The sequence below is a fragment of the Neolamprologus multifasciatus genome, chromosome 7 (genome assembly GCF_963576455.1).
Source record: "Neolamprologus multifasciatus chromosome 7, fNeoMul1.2, whole genome shotgun sequence".
In the NCBI taxonomy this organism is placed as follows: Eukaryota; Metazoa; Chordata; class Actinopteri; order Cichliformes; family Cichlidae; genus Neolamprologus; species Neolamprologus multifasciatus.
Window position 1 is genome coordinate 16,292,395 of NC_140445.1, and position 24,347 is coordinate 16,316,741.

Sequence of the window (24,347 nt, forward strand, 5' to 3'; positions counted from 1 at the left end):
GCTTTTTATCATTTATTAATAATGGCAGTACTAAACACTGATGCAAGATTACAGTGAGTCACCAACCTTTTGAATTCAATAAATTGGAAAATGGTCTGAAGAAGCAAGTGAAATATAAACTGTTCTGCATTTTTAAGATTCTCCTGGGTTGACTTTGGCCCTTAAAACAGAAATATGCTTATTTCCACTTTAAAAATGTGGGTACTCGGTTTCAGCTCGGAGAATCTTGCAGTTTGCCCAGAGAGAGTCAGGTTATAGAGGACTTACCCAAAAAAGTTTCCCTATATTCAAATAAGTTCAGTTCAGCTTTATTTATGTAATGGCCAACAACAGTATCCTCAGAGCGCTTTTTATTGAAAGGTAAAAAACCTGCAATAATAGAACGAGAACCCGAGCAATCAGACGACCCCCTGTGAGCAAGCACTTGGCAATAGTGCGAAGGAAAAACTCCCTTTTAAGAGGAAGAAACTTCCAGAAGACTAGGCTCAGGGAGGCACAGCCATCTGCTGCAACCAGTTGTGAGTGGTGAGGGAAGGAAGGCAGAACGAAAGACACACTGTGCAAGAGAGCCTGACATTAACAATAACTTATGTCATAACTATGTCAAAATGTCATGCCAAATAATCACACATTCAAGGAAGGCTATGCTAACGAAGCTTATTTGAAGACAAGATAATTTGAGCATCTTCGTGAGAAAACTGTTTGACCCAAAGATTACATCACAAAGCATTAATGTATTTACCATAATACTGTATCAGTATTTAAGTCCTCCTTCTGTTGGACAGACTAGTAACTTGCCTGCACCATGTCTCTCCTCAGATCCTTGCAATTATGTGACAAGCCGCCTTCAGCAGGGAGAGAAGAACATAACAAATGGGTCTCGTTAAAACACATAGTTATGAGCTGCCTTTCATAATTACAGTGACCACTACAAACAGCCGACAGGGCGGAGATGGGCTCGCATGGTTGGGGAAGGAGACACGGGCAGTTAATTTCTTAGACGACAGGCGACGACTTTGGCACTTTAATTTTTGCTGCTCTGGACGAAAGGTTTTATTTAAGGCGGTGTTAAATCTCTTCACTCAGAGCACTGAAATCCAAAGACATGTTGAGTACGATAGTTTACAAAAAGAAAAATTGCTTCACCTTAAAAATGTTCTTCTGTAATTTGGTTAATTTTGCAAATTATACCTGAAATTGCGCTTATTACATAGTTGTAACAACTATAATTTAGTGAGCCAAGACATAATGCACCTCACAGCAGTATGTTTATGATGACAAGCAACTTCAACTTGTATTTACGTTAAAGCAAGTGCAAGAATAATTTGCCCATTACCACCACCCCCACCCCCAAATTGTAATGAACTCTACTACGCACCACATTAACAAGGATAAGGCATGTCTCTCTGTGTTCTGTTTTCTCTTCTCTCCCCAAATGTCTCAACCGTTTCCTGACCCTGTGTTTTTCTGCTGGAGGTTTCTTCCTGTTAAAGGGAAGTTTTTCTGTCCCACCTTTGCCAAGTGCTTGCTCAGAGGGACTCCTCAGATTATTTTTAGGTTTCTCTAATATAGTAGAGTCCTTACCATACAATCTATAGCACCTTGATGTGATTGTTGTTGCTATATAGATCAAACTAAATAGAATTGAATAGATAAATAAGCTGACAACAGCATTTATGAGCACACGCTTTCGAAGAGTGTAAGCAGATGTCTTGCATTTCTTGAATAGCACAAGCTGGATCAAGTTCAGTATTGTTAAAACAGGAAGGTTGCAGACCCGTTGAACCCAAGGATCACAGGGAACTCTTGTGCTTCACAAGATCTCTGTCATGGCTGATAAACTAAAGAAATCCACATCTCGTCTGTGATTACAGTGCCAACATTACATTGTCCTTTGAGTCTACCTGTTTCACACTCTTTGGCATGTAATTGCAAGTTATAATACACCCACGCGTCTGTTTCTTATTGTACTTATTATAGTTAATGCCGCTGACTGATTCATGGTTGACAACAATATGGTTGGCCTACTTCTTTTGCAAGAGAAAAATCTGTGCTTCCAACATGTTTTCCAATACAGCATATTGAAGGAAACGAGCAGATAGGTAAGACTGACTCATTAAACACCAGTGCTTTTCCTCTCTGATGACAGATGTCGTTTTGTCTTTATGAGTGTGTAAGTATAAGCCTTCTTTCTCTCTAGACTTCTGCAAAATTTCCCCACAGTGTGCACGGGGAGATTTGCCATGATAAAATCTGGCACGGAAGGAGTCACACATTGTGGAATGGAAAATATGGTATGCTGCTGTAGTGCATCGTGCCAAACAGGCTTTAACAAAGCATAACAAAAACAGCCTGCAAGTGAAAGAGAAGGCACTTGGTTCATTTTATACATAGATTTAAAAAATTGCTACCAGCTTGTTTTGTGGAGTCTTGATTTAAAAAATTGTAGTTTGACCCAGAGATATCAGTTGTGTTTGAGATGATAGATGTATCTTTTTTTTTTTAGGCTTTTCCTCTCTTTCTTTGTTCTCCTATCTCCTTCTTGCTGCTTGTGCACCTGAAGGAGGCTGATGAGCTCACAGATCAGAGAGCAAAACACGCAAGCAGACAAGCACTTATGTCGTACCTCTGATCTTTTTGTTATTTCCACATCCTTGATCTGGAGTGCAGCATCCGATATTGTGTAAAAATCCTTTCTGTGTTTGGAGCTATGAAGAACTCGGTGACAGGATCTACAATTTATCTGGTCTTTTGGTGTTCTGTATATGACTTTCTTGCTTCTACCTCCTAAAGAAACTATGATTAAAGTGTAACCACAGCATGGGCTCCATTCTGTGATTTGTCTCCAGGTCACAGTGCTGAAGGGCAATGTTTTGATGGAGGGTCTGTGAAAAATTATTGCCTTTGCTTGAAATGACTATAAAGCTCTGGGATGCCGGTTTGGTGTATATGTAAGTCAGCTTGCACAAAGTTTACAAGTTCTTGATGAATTAAATGTGTTTGTTTATGGGGAACCTGAGGAGCTAGCTAACATAGAGCTGAATTTTTTAAACAAACTTAACCTTAAAAATATTGATATATCTAAATATCTCAAAAATATCTTTATTAGGGGCAGGGATAGCTCAGTAGGTCGAGTGGTCACCCCATGATTGGAAGGTTGGGGGTTCGAATCCACTGAACGGCTATCCTGAGGTACCCCTGAGCAAGATACCGTCCCTACACGCTGCTTCCCATGCAATACATTGGCTGCTTACTGCTTCATTGCAGTGAACGGGCTAAATGCAGACAGTACTTTCCCTCTGCGTTTATTATTATTATATCTTCCATATTTAGAAGTGGCTTTCTATACTTTCCTTCCTTTCCAAGCGATCGAGACGCATGTTTTAGTGACGCACAAAACTGTAATGTCAACAAAAACATCAAACCTTGTAATTGTCCCTTCATATTCAGTAATCTTAAACATCCCACTAGCCACTTGGGGTTTCACAATGGCCACCGTTTTCCAAGTTAGACATCATTTCTGACAAAACTATTATTTTACCTCATAATTTCTGCCGGATCAATTTCAGAGGTGTAACACTTGATTTTCATGTTTGACAATGGGGAAGTCAAATTTATGCACTCAAATTTATAAGTTGCAGTTGGGCTTTTTTTCCATCCATTCATCCAGTTCTCCTTATCCAGTTCAAGGTTGCATACTCACCGATTTTCTATTAGATAAAGGGAACAAGACTTAGGTTATATTACTTTATTAAAACGAATATGCAATTTCATTAAAACGGCTTACAGTAGGAACAACCAAAGAACAATTTTGCTCCTATATATAGCGACACTTGTTATGAAAAGACAAAAAGAAAGAAAGTCACTTTGGCCCACCAATAGCACTACCAATTTCAGAATTGGCAGTGCTATTTTTCCCCCAAAGAGTGGATTTGCCATTAGGTGAGGCATCATGCTATATGTATTTCAGCTGCACTGATAATTATCACTGTAAAACTATGAAGGAGATTTATGGGTGTATTCTAAAATTCGAAAATATTTTCTGTTTCAAATGTACTTAGCTATAATAGAAATGTAAACATATCATTCCAGCACACCTTAGATTGAGATTACTGCTTAGGGTTAAGGTTGCGGTCAGGTTGGGCACCATAAAACATGACTGGTTAGGAGCACTGAACACATCAGTCTGGAATCAGACTTTACTTCCCTCCATTCTACTTTTGTGACTAGTGTATTCTAATGTTTACGCGTCTTGGAACCATAATACAATCAACGCCAACCCGCTGAGAAAAAGCACAAATTACATGCAATTGGCTGCAATCAGGTGTTAACAGTTTAAAAGCTCATGTTGGTGTGTGGGTTCAACTGCAGCAGTCGGCCTGCTGTCATACGCAGTTTTAAATGCTTAGCTCTGACCTAAGTAATCCTTTTAACCTCCAAACTTAATTTTTTAAATAATATTTAATTAAAGGTCAAATCAATGTGTGCCAGTCAAATATATATTTATGGGCCCACCTGGCAGGTACTGTAACTAATCTCAACATGTGACTGCAGATTATGCAGTGCTGCATGCTTTGATTTAGTGCTATATAAATCTTTACTTTGCTAATATTATAATTTGGCTAAGCTTGAGCCTGCGAACAGCTGGTGCACTCTGCTCATAGTATATGTTTACTGAGGAAACTGTCAAGCAAGGATGTGGAATTTCTCAGCTACTTTTCTTTTTTTCAGCCACAATCTCACCATCCTTAGGTGTCACTAGCAGCAGACAAGAATTAAAAAAAAGAGAGCAAAAGCTGGATAATAATAGTAATAATAATATTAATAGTAATAGCTTGCCAGACAGACTGCCAGACTGTCATAGCTTGCCTGACATTTGGTGTGTGTGTGGAAAACAAAGTGTGGAGAAACTGATAGAAACACTTGAGGAGTAAATCATAATTTCCTGTTTTAGACACTATATCCTATCTTACATCTCACAGGGACTGTTTTTTTAGCAAATGATGAAAGTCAAAATTAAAATGAAAGTTAACCAGCAGTGTGCCAGCATCAGCGTATCAACATCCTTTTTGTTAGAAGGCAAATTAAGTAAGCACGTGACGGCCTTGTTCAGGAGTAGTTGGGAGTCTCTGAGATTAACACAGTGTGGGCAAGTGTGGTGTAGGCATGAACCCACCCTAAATATAGGGCTCAGGCCATAATTTGACCCATGTTACCACGTAACGGTTACAGTATATGGGCAAGCGGTCAGTTTAGAAATACTACTTTATACTTAATGTAAATTTCTACCCCGCTTTTGAGAACAAGCTTTTCGTTTCAAACAACAGAGGGGAAAAAATGAATGTCTTTAAAACCAAGGAGTTTTTCCATGTGGTCAAAGAGGTCACCTGAGGATCTGAGAGAGGCCATCTGAGAGATCTTTCAAAGGTACTGAACTAATTTAACAAGCTTAACAGCCTTCAAGTAAAACTGTTACTCTTAAAAATCCTACAGCGTGTAACATAAAACACCTCTTAGTTTGAATTTAGAGGTCTAAAGTTAGAGGGACCATGTTCAGACTCATCCTTTCCTATCCTATCCCACTTCACAATGTGACATCATGGCACGGTTTCCAATGTTGCTGCTTGTTTACTTTGCTTAGAACCAACTTTTACTGGGCAATTAATAGAAGTCTGCCCCCCACTGGAGGAGGCATGTGACAGCTTATAAAAGACAGCTGCCATTTTTGGCAGTTCTTGAAACAATAGAAAGTTTGAAACCCATGCTACATTCAGCTCTAAAAAGAAGTGTTATTTGGTGACTATATGGCACTAAGTGTTGTTTTCTTGTTTTGTTGCCTCTCTATCCTCATCTTTTCCATTTCCTTTTTTTTGCCCCTTCAAACCAGCTTTGTGGCACATGGCCACCCTCCCTGAGCCTGGTCCTCCTGGAGATGTTTCTCTTTTTAACCCTCAGCTTTTATTTTTTTTCCCCTTTCACTGCCATATAAATTCTTATCATCGATCACCACCCACCTCTGCTCCTCTAGATTTGGGTTGTCAAACATAAGCAAAAACTCCATTCGAGCCCATTGGATGGCTTTGGAAATTATTTATTATTTATTTTTAACTGTATTTTCACAAGCTTTACAGCTTTTCCTATTGATAAAGACTTCCCCTATAGCCGTTCATACAACACCAAAGCAATTAAGCAATAGATTTCTGTGTTTTACACATTTACTGCTTACAATTCAAGACCAAAGAGTCATGCTGAGTGATTTCTTTACTACAGAGTCATTATTTGCCATGTAGAGAGAGTGAGACATACTGTTGAATTTGAGCTTCTTTTTCCTCATATTGAGATCTTGCACTGATTAAATGTGTAGTTACATTTCTCTACACTGACATAAAGGGTAGTTTCACTGGTCTGGCCTGCATAAGATCAAAGTGGGCTGTATGTGGGTGTATATTAAATGAATCCACGTCTCTGCTCTAGATAAAGAAACCACATAAAAGGTGGAAATTCTTTTACATATTTACTTTTATTAACTCTTAAACATTAAAGTTTTGTGGTACTAATGAAAAAACTTCAGAGGGTAATAAAATCTGCAAGCACATTATTTCATCATACATTCAACAGGTTTAAAGCCCGTAGATCACCGATCAACATGAAAAAGATATGAGCTTTGAGCGGATTATTCCTTTGAGTAAATATCTGATTCATTTAAAAGGCAGAACATTACAAAAAGTCATAAATAGATGTATATCTTCACTATATATCTGATCATCTAGGCTCAGTATACTGTTATATCAACTAGCACTTGGGTCCACCTGTGGATTGCACAGCACGATTTTTCTCGCAGTCCCACGACAATCAGCTCCAGATAAATCAGCTCTTGCAGATAAAACACCTCGCCTTTCCACCTATAAAAAAGCAGTTTTGCTTTTCCCGCTCTGAACCACTTCTCTGGAAATAGCGGACTCCATGTCAAAGAATTCCGAGCGCAAGAGCTGTAGGCGTGAAACTTTCACCTCAACTTTTCCTCCCACCCTCGGCCAATAACAGGGCTGGCCCTAATATACGGGCTCCTCTGATTTGCCCGAGTCTCCTGTCCGCAAAGTGAGTGACAGCCTGGGGGGGGAAGACTTTTTCCTCTTCTGTGCGTGTGTGTTGCCCTGTTGAGTTGAAGGGGCTCTACGTGACTGAAAGAGAGGGGCCAGCACTTCAGATCGGAGGCGCAGCGGTGCAGGACAGTTCAGAAGCGCAGAGAGGAGAGGAGTACGGGAGAGACGGTGGCTGTCCGTCAACCAGCTGGGGGAAAACACACACTAACAAACCCTTATGGCTGCTTGAGAAATAACGATATACCCCCCCTCCCCCCTTTTTTTCTCTGGGACTTTTTTGGCTTTTAGTTTTTTTTTTTATTGTCCTGACCAGAAGTTTTTGCAAGTCTAATTAGCTGTTGAAAAAGTGAATCCACTTTGCCGTGGACGTCTCTGGCGGTCATGGATACCCATATAAGATGGAAAGTTAAACGGAGGATAAGGGACGTCCAAATCACTTTATCCGTGATTCTCCTTTTTATCACGTCGCAAGCGAGCTCAGGTGAGATGCAGCTGTGTGGGGCTTTTTCTTTCTTTTTTTGTGGATGCACTTTGGAGGAGCGTTGCACTGAAAAGTTTTTTGCCTTTTCGCTCATAGTGGACCACAGATGTCTGCCCCTCCTCTTTAATGTATTCATCTTGGTGGTGTGCCCCGAAACTTATGGAACGCCAGGACTGCCATAATGAATTAATTAAATACACCATTAAATAATTAATTAAATGTGTCAATAATTAATTAAAATGGGAAATAATTAATTAAATAAATAGTTATGACACATGTAATTAATTAATTATTGACACATTTAATTAATTATTTATGTATTTCACATTTTAATTAATTATTGACACATTTAATTAATTATTGACACATTTAATTAATTAATTATTGACACATTTAATTAATTATTTATGTATTTCACATTTTAATTAATTATTGACACATTTAATTAATTATTTAATGATATATTTATTTATTTCATTTTGGCAGTCCTGGCGCCTGGCTCTCATCATGAAATAATTTTATCTGTCAACCTCACCCATCAAACGCAGGGGGCGGGGTTAACGCTGATCGACTCAAAACCATTGCTTTGGCCTGGTGGCCATTGTTTTTAGCACACAACAACCAGCATGTGGAAACTAACAGAACTGAACTTTGAAAACCCTGTTTATGTGTGTCACCAAATACAGTTTTAATATTTTTTTAGCCGAGAATGTAGTGGTTTAATCCTCATGTGTCTGGTCGGTTTCTCAAGATAGAGCCTCTTTGCAAAAGTGCTTCGATGATTTCGGAGATGTCTGCCCAGTCTCACGGCAAAGCGTGGATAGACCCGCTCGCCTCACAAGCAAACGAGCTGTTATTACCACCGACAAAGCTCAGGCCCCGGTACACAGCTGTAATAACCCCCGCTGACACGGACTTCTTTTACTGAGGTTATATTTATCAGGGTTTTATTTCCTGATGTTCGTCATACATGTTTCAGTATAATTCTGAATTATAACTAACATTAAAAACATGTTTAAGGAGGAGAGAGAGCAAATAAATTCGATTAACAGCTGATCTTTGGGTTTTTGTTCAGTAATCAGTGTGACCTGTGTATAAACGCATAAAAGAGATAACGTTGGTGTTTCCTCATGTAGTAACTGCTGGCTTTAACTGTACAAAGGTTGTTCGAAACTATGACACACATACAGACTTCATGATGTTCGGCTAATATTTTTATTGTGAATATTAATCATGAGGGTAAATGGACCTGTACACCACAGAGCGAGGTCAGCATATCCACGATATCTTCAGCTCTCTGAGGTAACACAGAGTTTCCCAGCTGACTAATCTAACTGTCATCTACGAATAATTCACGGGTCATATCAATATGATTTTACAGAAAAGCATCCTTAGTACTGCCAACTATTCCAGAGACGTGAAAATCTACAGCATAAAGAACACAAAAATATAGCAGTCTAACGCAACACTGTAACGGAGATGAACGCGTCAGTTTGTCAAAGTGGAATGAAAGCGATTGGTTGAACAGGTGTTCGTGATCTGTGTTTTCTGCATTTTCATCAGCGTAAGAGACTCAGCAGTTATAACAGTTATACATTTAATAAATTACCAAATGAACGCAAGAAACGAGCAAACCTGTTCCGACAATTTGAGTTTGTATTCCCTCAGCTGCAGACTGTTTAAATGTTTGAGAGGAAGATTAGATATAAAGCAATCGTCAAACATAGACTCAGTCTGCGTTCACATTTGATATGAGGCCAGGACGGATAATGGCTGTGTCCTGTTTTAAGATCATACATGTAAAATTGTTGTCTGACCTCCGTCGATCCAGCCGCTCAGAGTTAACTGAAGTTAACCTGGATAAATTATAGTTAAGGAGTATCACAGATAACACCCACGTGAGCTGTGTGACTGTTCACCACTACACTGAAATCAGTAGGCTATTACTGAAATACACGTGCTATTTCATAAACTATGATATAAATACTAAAGTCCTACTAACATGTTTAGTTTTAAAGGACACCTTCCTGCCTTATTAGCAGTATTAGTTTTCTTCTAACATCCAGAAGTCTGCACCATGTGTTTCATAGTTTGTAACAAACCTTTGACAGTTAAACATAACATGACCGAAAAAGCAAAAAAATAAATAAATAAATAAAAAGAGAGAGAGAGAAAAAAATCACACAAATTATATGTTAACCTCATTTATTTTTAGTTAAGTAAACTCTAAAAATTCTAACAGATCGCTGGTGCTTAGAAAACCTATTAAAAACAGATGATATAATATTTCTGTCCAGGTTGCAGTCTGCATTATGAACATGTAGTTGGAAACTCTGCTCCTCTCGGTGGAAATGCGCCTTCTCTTTCCTCTTTGTATAAAAACATTTTAAAAGTCAGTTTAATCTCAAAATTTACTGTTAAATCCAAAACACACCAGATAAAGAAAAGCGAATGGTTCAGTCTAACACATGTGCCAGTGAACCATTAAACGTCTGTAAAACTGTGCAGTTATGAAACGTAACTTTAACCTCAGCCAAACCGATTTGCTCAGTTGTAAATAAAACAGCGAAGTAAACGTGACCCGACAGACAGAACCTGAGTGAATTAAGTCCAGCGTTTAACCACTGAGAGCTAAAACTCAGCTGAGGTTTCAAAGCTGTGCCGGTGATTGGACATCAGCCGCTGATGAAGTGGGTTCGCCAATAAAGTGCTCTGTTGGGAAACAAGCTCCAGCAGCTCTGCGCTCGGGAAAAACTATATTTACTTATCTTGTGCAGAAAAATGTGCTGACGTTGCGTAATATCGAGCACCGGCTGCCAAGTTAAACTGTGACTATCACCAGATAACGTGGGCGTGTTTCTTGAATTAGCAGCAGGTGTTAAACAGCTGACAGGTGAGGAGGAGGATGCATGCAGGTAAACTGAGGGTCTGTTGAGCTGATCGCTGGTTTCGTGAGAAAAATGTCAGCTCGTTCTTTATGTTACAGAAGCACAGAGACACAAGACCAGGTGGAAAGAGACGATCGTTCGGTGAAAATGAGAATCTGCGAATGCAACACGTGGAACACGGAGAGTGGAATATGTAAACAAACCGGTTAACGTAACCCCCTCGGTGCACTCTGCATGCTGACTGTTAGCAGAGCTACTGAAATCTCTGAAAACATCTGAGCACCTTTGCAAACATGTATAGAACATGTTTGCAAAGGTTGACAACCTGACCCGACATGTGAAGATTACAACGCGACATTCGCGGCTAAAACACGGTTAAAAGTGTAGTTGGTGACAGAAAAACGGGGTATTTTAAAACTACACCACCAACATTGCTGCCTGTGATTTGAAATGCATTCTGGGATACCTGGCTGCCCCAAGTCTACACAAGCAATCGATTATCTAGGATCGACCTGTTTTGACTTACTTTGCACGGCAACCAATCAAATGTTAGAGAAGCTGCATGGGCAGCGTTAACCCCGCCCCCTGCGTTTGATGGGTGAGGTTGACAGATAAAATTATTTCATGATGAGAGCCAGGCGCCAGGACTGCCAAAATGAAATAAATAAATATATCATTAAATAATTAATTAAATGTGTCAATAATTAATTAAAATGTGAAATACATAAATAATTAATTAAATGTGTCAATAAATAATTAATTAAATGTGTCAATAATTAATTAAAATGTGAAATACATAAATAATTAATTAAATGTGTCAATAATTAATTAATTACATGTGTCATAACTATTTATTTAATTAATTATTTCCCATTTTAATTAATTATTGACACATTTAATTAATTATTTAATGGTGTATTTAATTAATTCATTATGGCAGTCCTGGCGTTCCATAGAAACTATGGGAACTTGTCAAAAAGAATTAAAAGACTGCTTTTGGAGGTTTCATCTGCAAGTTGTGCATAGGTTTTTTTTGTTTCTTTGTTTGCCAAAGCAGTATAGCTGAAGTGCATTTATTTATTTTAATGCATAAAAAATAGGAAATATATGCATTAATTAGTAACCATCATAAGTAACTAGTTTTTTTTTTTTGGCATACTTATTATGTAGGAGTAATTGCTGTGGTGCATCTTAAAGTCTAAATACTCTTTTACCAGTGCTCCTTTTTCAGCAGATGAGAAGGATGAGTATAATTTTCATAAGAAGGAGGGGCTGAAGCTCCTCTGAAGTGGTAGGGTGGAGCCGCCTTAAGGACTCCACATCAGGGGACAGCGCTGGGGCCCTGCACTGAGGCTCAAGCAAACACATATTTCACTAAATGCATTCTATAAATTCTCCAGATGTTTCTCAGTGACAGTTATATGAGTCTAGTCCAAAAACATGAACAAATAATAGTTTGGTATGCCAGTTAGAGGCCCGCTTATTTTAATTGGAGAAGTGACCACCTCTTTGTCTCAGTGGTGGGAGGGCATGCAGTTGGGTTTATGCTTGGCCTATATGTATTATTAGCGCCTTAAGACTGCCTGGCATGGGTGGCGGGCTGCTGTGTGCTGTGAAGGTCTGACACAGGACATTGAGATGAACAGATGGCTTCCCTTGTCTGCTAGGGGCAGTTAAAAAGCTTCCATGATTGTGCTGATGGTGTAAATTTGTTGTGATGCCTGATTACAGCCCATTACGGAGTTCAAAATGCACTCCGGTTTAGAAAGCCATGATAATAACATATGAAGTTGAAGTGGTTTTATAGGCTCGTGTCGTTGAATATACACTAAGAAAATTACTGCAAAGTATTTATTTTTGTGTTTCCTATAAACACTGGTAATTAACTGGACAAAACATTGGTCACTGTATGCTGGCTGGACTCAAATCTGGGTCATTTGTGATGACTGAGGAGGAGTTGAATTTTTGGTGGGACATTAAAGAGCATGGGCCTGAGGTCATTTTGATGCTGGTGGCTGGATTTAATCATCTCTTGAAACTGACAGAGAGGAACGAGAGTTTTGTAAGAAATCCCTAAGGGTTCTGGTACATTTTCTGAAACTTGACACATGCCAGACAGGAAGCACTTCATGACTGATTGCAAGAAACATGCCAGCTTTTTTGTTTTTTTTTTTGCTAAATGGCTTTTCTAGACCTCTTACAATCAGATAAGACAAATAGTCTACAAATAATTACTGCTAATTCCACAATAGTTTTTGTTTTGAATACAATACGCAGTCAAGATCATAGCCTAACAAATTTCTTATCAAATGATATATAATATGTTCATAAATCTATAATTAATGTATTTCCTATAACTAAAATGCATATAGAGCTCAATAAAAAGACAAGCAAACAATACAGCAAGGCCTAACCTATTAGCAGTTAGCATATTCTTTACATAACGGGTTACTTACCCATGAAACATAACTACATTTTTAACTACATTTGATTCAGAGCCTTTTTCACTGTGAACTGTTGGCATGTGATACATTTTGAAACACAGAAATGAGTTAATAAACAAATACTAAAACGCCACAATCTGTAAACTAACGCAGTTGGGAAAATGATGTTAAAATAGCCTGCTATGTAGAGCTAAGCTAATTTGTTGCAGCTTTATTACAGTCTCTCTTAAAGTATAAAAGACAGTCTTAATGCTGTGTGTCTGCTGTTAAATGTAGCTTAGCTTATTTGATGCTGACCAGAATTGAATTATGTGGAATAAGCTCCTTACTCATTATTTTATAAAGACAAATACAGAAATATGCATTGAATTTATACTATGATTAAGTTATATACTTGTATCACAATTAATATTTTGCGGTCAGTTTGTCTTTCAATAGACTTAAGTTTAGAAAGACCTTGTCTTGGTATTAGAGAGGAAAAACTCAGCTTAAGCTATGTGAAAAGTGGTAATAACAGAAGGCCCTGGACAAGAATTTGAAGAGGGGTCAGAGTTCAAAGGTGAAGGTCAGGACTGCTGTCAGGTTTACAGTTTCACTGCCTGAAGACAGGCATTCTTTATAGTGTAGCTCCTCTCATCTTTGTTTCCCATAATTCTTCTCTGTGTCTTGGAGGTAGCAGGGTAAGATGTGTGCTTTTCAAAGAACCTTTGCAACAGTTTGAAGTTCCCGAGCCAATATAAACCCTGAAATGCAGAATTCATATTAGGATTGATTGATATGTGTAGTCTCTACTTTTTAGCTTACTGATGTTTTCACATGTGGGACACAGTATAACTGCTATAGACTAAATCTAGCTTATTTTACAAATGGTTTCCTTTGTGTTTCTGCTGACTTGCATTTTTTAATCTGGCCTCCTCAATCAATGGACTCTTTTCACAAGTATTAGATAATCTGCCTTGACTCTTTTTTTCTTTGGTTTGTTGTTGTTTAATTAAGTAAAAGGTTTTTTTTGGATCGCCCTTGTTAATACCAGACATTTAAACCAGTTCAGATCCTACTTGTCGAGTGCATTTTAGTCATCGAAAATGCTGAAATAACATTCTTTGAATACCTTGTGCAAATGAAAACATAAATGGGTTTTGGCCAAAGTCACCAAGGGCATTGAAAATATTGGAAGAAAAGGCTGACAGGCTAATAGATCACAAAATATGGTAATGACTTGAGAAATACTCTATACAGTAAGAACTGATATTTGTTGATTCTCTACACAAGTTTTAAAGAAATATAGAGAAGAAGGCCTCGCTGTTTCTCTGAGTTCCTTCCCATCTGGACTTGATAAGTTCCATTGTGCTGTCTGCTAAGCCCTTCAAAAAGCCAGAAAAAATGGCTTCCAGATGTTTTCTTCCCATTCTATGTGGAACAGGGGACCATGAAAAAAAATACTGCTGCATTTTTTTCAAGTGAAAATACATTCTGTGCTAGTTTTAGAGAAGATTTCTAATCAAATAACATCTGCAGTCTTAGAGCAGATTTTATAAAAATAATGATGCTACGCCTTGCATTTCAGCAAGGTTTGCACATACACATTGAGGGCTGTTAAAAGGCTCTTTCTGTTTAAGCAAGCCAGGTTTATGGCAGGGTTAAAGGTCGACTACAGCTGGTCCACAGCTGTTTTTTATTTATAGTCTCATATCTGGACAACTCGTTTTCAAAAGGAATTTATGTGGCTTACTCTGATTTTGACTTTTTTTTTTCCATATACTGTTTTTCATGAGCCCAGTAAGAAAAAAATCATAGAAGATACTGAGAGATTTTAACCAATGACATTATTTCCTAATTGGCAATTATATATCAGTTTATATAAATTAAAGGCAACAATGCCAATGTTTCATTTACAACATTGGGTTTTAATCTTAAGAGGGATATTCAGATTTATGTTACCATCACCCATCTGCCTTAGCTTCAATCTTCCAGTGAGAATGTAACTGTAAATTTGTTTTGAATTTCTGAAGGGCTTTTCTTACTTACCTTGAAGTGGCAATCCTGAGGTCACGTCAAACTCAATCAGATAAATGGCGATGAGAAAAAGTGGCTTCTTGTGTGTGCCTATTGCCATGGCGCTGAGGAAGGAATCTGAGTTAGCTGTTCTGTGGGGAGAAGCAGTGACCCTGCAACTGCATGTGCCACTTCAGCCCTGTAAATACAGGCTTTGTGGAAACGACTCTGTAAATCAGCCCTAATGCCTGATAATAGCATGGAAGATAAAACAAAATATGCAGGACAAGTTTTTGACCCCGTGTCAGAGTTAAGGAGATCCTTTGTGCTGCACAAATAGTTTGTTGTTTGCCATATCTTGGACAGTATATCGTCTAGTCCTTTCCAGACTAATTAAGGTTCAAATAATTGTGTTGAACCGCTCAATGGTCCTCTGTACTCATGACACAGTCTGCTTGATTTGAAGCCAGTGGTAGATTTTTTTTCCAAATTAGCTTATTGCTAAAAGCACACAGACATAGATGGATCATTCCAGCTCCAAACTACAAGCAAACGGGGACGATGTGTTCCTTACACTCTCAGAATGGAGACAGTGGTGTTGGAAATGTCAACATGACCCTACGAGTGATGTAAAAGTTGGATGCTCTACCTAATGATGCAACCCCCCACGCCTGTTTTTGATTTCAACCGTATGCTTTGGTGCAGCATGTAGTGCATGGCAGAGTGAAAAGTGAATTCTGGTCCAGGCTCACAAGCCGAGTATTCACTTTAGCTGGGAAACAGTGCTTCTCTCTGTAATGGGGTATTATAATCATTGAGCATGGAAAGCAATGTATGACTCATCCTTTCCAACCCCATTCCCCCTTCCCCAGCCCGCGCTAAGCCACAGCCTGGGCAGCAGAAATACTGAGTGTAAGCATTTTTTTTCCTACTAGGGGGAAATACAATGGCTTTTTGGTCACTCTAGAAACTTTACTGTAGCCCCATGTACTCTTTAATTTATTGGCTGACAAATTGAGAAGGAGTTGAAATAATAACACAGTAAAAAGTAAGGTTTTGCTTATTTAACAGTGTTTTGTCATGAAACCAGCCTCAATGAACTTACAAGGGAGCAACGAAGGAACAAGCTTGAGTTTCACTAATTTGCCAAAGCAAGCTCAATGAAGGCTAAAGGTCCCGGAAAGGAAACCCTGTTTCTTATTATCTTCCCAGTTGCAAAATGGTGACAATATAAGAGGAAAATGTTCACTGTCAAAACACCTTGCAACAAAATAGCGTAATTTAGAACACGATAAAACGTTTACACGTACAGTACGCGGTTTCGTGAATGACTATTGTCCCCATTAGATATTGAAAAGCTACACATTATAAAGCTAAAAACTGAGACAAAAAGGGTTTTGGTTGCACTGATATGCTAACCAAAACCACAATCTTTCCTTATCCTAGGCCAAAACTCTTTTTTGTTATGCAAACTCAACCACAAGTTGTACTCAGAATACAAACTATGGCCTGTGGCATTGATGTCATGTACTCTGTTTGCATGAAAAACCCAGAAAATGTTTCCAATGAAAGTAAAAAAAAACAACAAAAAATTGTGTAATTTAGAGTCTTGAGTTACAGTTTTGTGAACAGACTCATGATAAGAAGCAATTTCATACAGTGATGCTCTAAATGAAGTTCGGAGCTAGTGCAGGACCTCCAGAGTCTAGATGCTAGTGGTGATAATGTAGAGTTAGTAAAAGGAAACCCAGGAGGACGAGGTCGTGATGGGTAGGGAAAGGAGGGCTGCATTTTATGTGGAAGGCAGAATTCTTAAAAAGTAAAGGCTACTTCAAGAACAGGAAGTGATTGGTTTTCAGAACACAGTTATGTCAAAATTGTTAAAGGGATGAGTTTGACAAAGTGGGAAAGCAAAAATGATGAAAAATAAAGCAACAGAACGGGACTACAGCAACACTCTGACACATAGAGGAACAAAAGCGAACTGTCAGGGAACAGATCTTCCTCAATGAAATTAACCTGAAGGATCATTTCTTCAAGACTTCAAGACTGTGCATCTTATCATAGTTAGCAGCTGATTTTGATCACTTATACTGCAGCTGTCTGTCATTCCTGAGATTTACTCATGCTTTAACTTCTGTTCACCCACAGGCTTGATGTTGCTCAACTGTGACACTGGTTAAAGTGTCAGCTGGAGATGAATTGATGGTTGACTTGGCTGTCAGTGCAGCTCGTTGCATGTTATCTGGCACCGCGATGAGATGGCAAGGTTTTGTTTTTCTGCAAGTTTCATATAAAGACTGTATAATGAGAAATATGACTGATAGTTTATATATTCCCGTTGTTTTCATGCCTTTTCACACTTCATTGGCTTGCTTTTAAAAGAAAGAAAAAACTTTTCTCATTCTTTTCTCTGTGATTTCCATTCTCATCACTGACAAGCTTGATGTGCGTCTTGAAATTATGCTTTCATTTACTTCTCCTTAGCCATGCCTATGAATGTAAACATTCCCAATTTAGAAATATAATTGGATTTTTTTTGCACACACAAAATATAACCCATGTTCCACACATCTACACACATATGTCTAACCACTGTATTATTGATTATGTGGGCTGAGTGTGACTATTTCATTATGGGTCACTGAGTTCACTAAAGATGATGAAACACCTTCTTGGTGAGAAAACATTGCAGCACTTCCCATCATTAGCTGTGAGGCACAGCAGCTCAGTCGAGGCAAATAGGTTTGATAGGCAGTGCTGGATAGTCCTCAACGAAGACAAAAGCATCATTATTGTGTAGGATTTCGGATTTATTATTCTGTTTCATTGCGCTGTCCCAGTGTGTTGGTGCTGGAGCTGTTATTTGTGAGGCTTTCCGAGAGGAAATGGTTCCATAATGTCAGTGCTGCAAGGCTCTCCTTTATCATGAATTTCTCAGCAGTCAGCTATTAAAACCATGTCTGCTTGTGGGAGAGGCAGAATGAGGGGAAGGCTTCAGTGCAGAAAAAGGAAAAGATAAAACAGGCAGTCTGTGTGTGGAAGAAGGTTGCACACAGAGATTAAAAAATAAAACAGAAGCTGCAGAAAAAGACAAAACCACAGTGGGCGGAATGAGAAAAGACTTAATAAGTGAGAGATAACATGGATCGCATATGCGCTTCAAAAGAACCAATTCTGTAGTTTCTGCTGTAAAATGAGAGGTGCACAGTGGAATCTTGACTCTGTGGTGGACGGCAGACAATGATTTATCTTCAGCGCTGTGAGCTGCAGCGTGGAGACAGTGAAGTAAACCATATGGCATTTACACTGTTAAAGCAATAAGAGTGCAGCTAAAGTACAGAGCATCAGACTGCATTGAGGAAGCTCAGGTCAGGAAAACTCTTTTGTCTGGATCATCTTTCAGGTGTCTGTGTGTGAATCCTACCTGCTTGTCATTTTTTTAGTGTCTTGTCATTTTGCAACTAGGCTTGAGCTAATGTTTCATATTTTAAATGAATGTCAGATTTATTTGATCAAAACCACAGGAACAAATGCAGTGGATATGTAAACAAAAAGATCCCGGGCTTCTCATTTCCTCCTCTCCTCCTATCTTCCCTGCTGCTTTATCCTTGTGCAGCTTTTTCAGCTGGTCACTGGGTCAGTGTCCTGAAATGTCTGGGACTGAAGCTGGCGGATAAAATGAAACTGATACTGGCATGTGAAGTCATTTACAGACTAAACACTGGCCTTTGTTGCTTTTGGAAGTTGCTGCCTAAGAAAACATTTTCTTATGATCTAGTCATTAACTAGATGTACTGTGTATTGCTACTTGGGTTGCACTGATTGTTAAATTCAATACCAATGCCAGTGTTTAAAAGAACAATGTGGGTGATACCTGAAACCAATTAATTGTTTTTCTTTTCTCAAGCTTTTGTTTTTGTGCTCATTTATTCCCTCTCTCTCTCTGGACATGTTTTAAAGTTTTTCCAGCTCATTTAGTTTGTGCAAAGGTAATGCAATACAACAAATAAACATCCACCAATGACATGAATAAATACCATCTTTCTCTTTCTTTTCTTTTTTTTGTCAGCAGCGCAAATATCAGTTGATGTCAATATTGGGTTCATACTTTGGTTCATCCCTACTAGGATCTTTGTAAAGTACAACCCTGCTGAGGACATGATGGTTGCTATTGCTAATGCTAACAGTAGCAAAGGCATCTAGACTTGTAACTTGAGCTGAATTGCAGCAGACACATTTCAAATGGTAAAATGTTTATTTTACCATGGTATAGGTTTTTCCAAGGAAAATGGTATAGGTTTCCAGTTTGTTTCACTCTTCTCACAGTTTCATGACCAGTTGCTGAGTAGTTTGCCAGTGTTTGCAGAAAAGTCACTGTCTTCCATGCAATCAGTTGGCAACTGCAGCAACCTGCTAACAATCAAAGCAAAGAGGTTTTTGGTGCAGCACCAAATACTTCTTTGTTGTCATTTTTACTCTAGCAATTACCAGAAACTTGAGACCAAAATGTCACAAATGGGTGACATTTTTTATGACACTGTCCGTTTGTGAGATTCTTACCTCCTTCCATGAACAACTTAAGTGGTATTATTGCAAAGTGGAAGTGTTTAGAAACCACAGCAGTTCAACCACAAAGTGGCAGACCATATAAAGTTGGGTCACGTAGTGCTGACCCACATGGTGTATAATAGTCACCAACACTCCGCTGACTCAGTACTTGCAAAGTCCGAGACCTCTGGCATTAACTTCATCAAAAATACTGCATGCTGGGAGCTTCATGACGTGAGTTTGTATGGCTGAAAAGTTCCTGTCGGTGTAATGTGTTGTGGCCCTGTGATTCTCTTTATATAGTTTACGTTAACAGGGACTTTCACATTCACTTGGTATCCAGTGTAGGTGGGGTTTTTTTTTAAGGTGATTTAAATGCTTTGCCACAACTTAAAACTTTGTCTGAGCCTCACTGCAGCGCATGTAGAGAAGTGTGATTGGCAAGAAACCAGTCTAGTTATAGTTTACGAGTTAATTAAAGTTGTGGAGATGATTACCATCTTGGGTACTGGCATCCCATTCAGGTATGTGCTTGCATTAGTTTACACATGCATCTGCAGTAACATGTGCCCATGCAGTGTGTATAATGTGCTCAGTCTAGCATGAGCATAATGCCTACAGTATGATTCTCATGTCTGGTCACATGAAACCCAGAAGCAATAACTTAAGGTCAGCGCTGATGGAGGTGTGTTCATTTTTTTCCTTCATGCTCTGGATCTAATATGCTGTACATTTGCAGGAGTTCATATCTTAAGACAACATCTGCAAACTTAATAAAAGGTTTGTTACTTTTATGGGATTAAATGTGAACCATTAACGGGGAAAGAAAAAGGATGGCAAAAAATCTCAAGTAATTTGTATTGATTAGGCATTTTCTGTCAGGATCTAAGCCAGTTTTAAGATAAATCTTTCTGCTTCAGATTGTAAAGCAAAGTGTTCTAATTTGCTGAAGGACAAATATGGAATAATAACAATAAATGTTTAAATGAGGTGTTGCAGAAGGGTAAGTTACGAAAGTAAGTTGGTGAACGAGATAATATCCACCCGCATGAGTCATGCCGGTCCAAATATATCTTATGTGTAAAACCCCTGAGGCTACTTGGTTGTGTGTTTTGTTGGTTATGAATTCTGCTTCCAATTTTGAAGTGTAGGAATGCCTTACATCGCCCTATTTTTAAAGTTACATAGTCTTGCTTTAAGTAATTAAAGCCAGGGCCCTAATTGTAACCTGCTGTACTCACAGTGTGGCTCCAGCTTCACAACACTTGGCTTCAAGTTTTATAACAGAATCAGGTGAAATAAAAAAAAGACTCCCAGACCCTCCCCATCTGTGATGCGCACTAGGAGGGGGAAGTCTCTCTTTGGGCATTCTTGTTTTTGACTGTGCTGATTTCCAAGAGGAGCCAGGATCCTCTTTATGACTGCTAATTACTCCTTGTCCTCAGCGCCAGGTCAAGCATGTGCCTGGAGAGTTAGGCCTCACTTCAGGAAGGGCTGGAGGAGGAGGCAGTGAAAGAGGGAAGAATGTTAATCCACCCCACCACCATGAAAAAGTCCTAATTCAGTGGTCCGGCACCCCTCCTCCTGTCAAATGAAATGCTGCTGTCTGGAGTCGCTAAGTGTTGTCACAGAGACTCTGTGTGTGTACACGTATGTGTTCGTTAGTGGAAGTAGACGGTAGATGGATGTTTAGGGGAATGGGATCCACCACAGTCCTGGCACGGAGCCGAATGTGGATTAAGAATGTGGCACTCGAGCTACTGTTCACATAAAGAGAGAAAATCTGAAATAAAAAAGGAGTAGTTAGGTAGGGAGGGGAAGATTTATAAAAGAGCTTTCTGCCAACTTCTTTGTATAACAGTTTGTTGCAATGTAATGTTTCACCACACCTTTCAAATTAACTCAGACTTTATGAATTCATTACACTTTATTCCACTGTGACAACCTGTGCTTGACAAACAAAACCATAAAGTGCTTTTTTTAGCATGTCACATCAAAGTAATTTGGTGGCTAATATATGTAATGCACAGGGTTTTTTCTTTGTACATGGATGGGGACGCACTAACTGTAGGATTACAGCCACTGTCAAAAACCAACAGAAAGTTTCATAGAAAGAAACATTTTGTGTTCAGGTCGTAGTTTTCATTACTGAGAAAAGATCCATTAATTTCACAGTCTTGCTAATACCACCGGATGTTCTGAGTGGTGGCAGTGCAGGTTTACTTTTCATGCAGGATTCATGTGGCATTGCTTATTTCACATCTTGAATGGTGCTTCAGTATTTAGTGGAAGCATGCGCAGGTAACATGAGAAGTATAATGTTTTTATTTACACTGAAGGAGTTCCTGTAGAGTACTAAAGCTTAAGGAATGCCATTTACCATATTTGTGTCACATCCACTTGCATGAAAGCAGTAAAAACAACAACAAAAGTACTACAGCAGATCCATTGGGTAAGCAAATGTCATGTAAACAGCTTTCTGTGTATGTATGGAGAGCCAGCATCTTGGATGTGAGGGGCTGTGGTCTGGGAGAAAATTATTTTTAGCATCCAGCACCTCAGGTGTTGGTCTCTTGAGGGATCTGCCATGCTAAGTGGGTAAACATCTCAGGTTAACAAGGTGGGATTGAGAGCCATACCTGTGGTTTAGGATGTGGTCAGGATGGCTTCTGCTGAAAGGTCGACTGCCTGTGACAGAAATCTGTAAATGAAAGTGCGTATGTGTTAACGGATGATGGAAACATAGGCGATAATGTTGGTGTTTGTGCTCTGAAGTGCCCGAAAAGATTGCTTTATTGAAAGGGACGTGCTTTTGGCTGATTCTCAAATGGGTTTTTCAGTAGGGCTTTTATTTTATAGCTGGTGTGTGATATATTATGCTTTCCTTTAGTCTACCCCCTTCTCTTTTAATCCTGTTGGCAGGCTCCACCTTGGCTCACCTCCAGGTGACCGATCCCTGAGGTTGCTTTAAGGACCAGGCACATCCATAACCTCACCTGAAAATCCTTTTGGTTTTCAGGTGAAAACCAAAAGGATTTTATAGAATAATATGAGAAATTGACTTATGGATGCTCTGAAGTGGATATGAAAGAATGCTGTCCTGATGCTCCCTTCCAATTTGCTAATCCACGCTGACATTTGATCATGTCAGTGTGGATTAACAAAAGCAACACTCCTTGGAAAGGGTCGCCGGGTGCTCCTTACAAACAGGAGCACCCGGCCTCCTTTTTTTCTCCCCTTAGTACTGACCTGGATGTTATTACTAACTTGTTATTGAGTATTAATCTGAGTTTAAGTGGCTGTAGCACAAAAATATTTGATCTAACTTGTCAGTATTTGTCTGTGACTTAATAAAATGGCTTGTTGGAAACATCTCATAAGTGGAGGTAGTGTATCTGTTTGTGTTCATACTTCATACAAAATGATAAAAAGGTGTTGTGTTAAATTACCCCTACGGTCTAGAAGCACAGACTAAAAAATTGGGCTTTTTTTTTTTTTTTTATCAGTGAGTTAAAGTTGAACTTAGTGTTTTTACCTGTCACCACCAGAGTCTGCAGCAGTGGGGAATAGCAAGGTTGTGTCCAAATAAGGAAACGGAGACAGTGTGTGATAGAAGGACATTACATGAAGATGTGTGAGGAGGTGAGATGGAAAAGGGAGGTTGTGGCTTGCTGGTTGAAACAGTCTGAGAATCAAAGACACCACAGTACGCCACCACCTGAGCATTACTATTGGATTGCAACACTGTGTACTGACTTTAATCTGACCACACTACTAAGCTGCATCATTTAGACAGTGGTCACTGTGTCAGCTGTGAGATAGTTATTTCCATCCCTTGTATGGACCGCCTCTGTGCAGTTATCAATTGATCTGTCTCCCAGTGAGCGCTGTTAGATGTTGGCAGGTTAAAGGGAATGACTGTTGGGGCAAAGAAGTCTGCTGGGGAACTTTTGGGGTTGTTTTAAGAAAGAGCAAAAACAGAGATATTTGCATTTTGTGGTCCCTCTCAAAAATTGTAGCAAATAACATAAAAATGTTTCTGTGATTCTATGCTTAATGCATCAGCCTTATAAATAATCTTCCTGTGTGGTTAATAATGGATTAGAGAGGCTTCAGATGGATATTTTGATGAATAGATTGTGCTAGCTAATACCATTTAAAAAGTGTGAAGATACAGGGTAAGTTGTTTTTTCGGCCAAACATTTCTCACATTGTCAATTGAGGAATGAAAGATATTCATTCCATTTGCTTTCAGATATTGAAAGCAAATGCATACTTTAAATGAGTTAAAGTATTCTAAACTTTTTCAACTCTGGAGGGTGACCAATGTATCAGCAGGCTGATATTATCTAATTGCCAGTCTGTTGGTATCTGTTTTTATAACAGTTGCTAAATGAAAAATGAAAATGAAATCAAGAGATAGGAGAAACACCCTTCAACCATGTTATGAGTGTTAGCGTTGCATAGTTTGTCCACCAGAGGGCACTGCACCCTCCCTGTTTGTATCGCAAAACTGCCACAAACACAACAAGCAGCTAACCTGAACAGAGTTGAGTAACACAAAGGGTAAATCAATCTACACTTAATGAATTTTATGGAAATCTGTTCACGTGTTTGAAAAAATAAAATCAGTGGATATTTTGAAACATATTGGCCTTAAAAATCAGTCTATATGATCATAGGTGGACCAAGTTTTCACAGGCTTTGTTCGCCTTGTGCCGCGTGACTCCTTCGGTAGGAATAGGCTCTTCTGACCTTTTGTTCATGAAGCAATAATGATGCAATAATGATGAAGAACACGAATGCGGATTAGTACTCTATCAATGAGGAAATTTGTACAAGAAGCACATTTCCATTAGTGTGATATATAATTACTCTGCTGCTG

General features: G+C 38.9%; 1 protein-coding gene across 2 annotated transcripts in view; it reads left to right on the forward strand.

Annotated features, from left to right (window-relative positions):
- The first annotated feature begins 7,131 nt into the window (after positions 1–7,131).
- Positions 7,132–24,347, forward strand: part of col5a1 (procollagen, type V, alpha 1) — a 77,588-nt gene continuing 60,372 nt past the window's right edge. For both annotated transcript variants that reach the window (XM_085166248.1, XM_085166249.1), the window contains exon 1: positions 7,132–7,584. In XM_085166248.1, the coding sequence (XP_085022374.1) occupies positions 7,485–7,584 (100 nt within the window). In that variant the 5' untranslated portion in view covers positions 7,132–7,484. The remainder of the gene's footprint in view (positions 7,585–24,347) is intronic.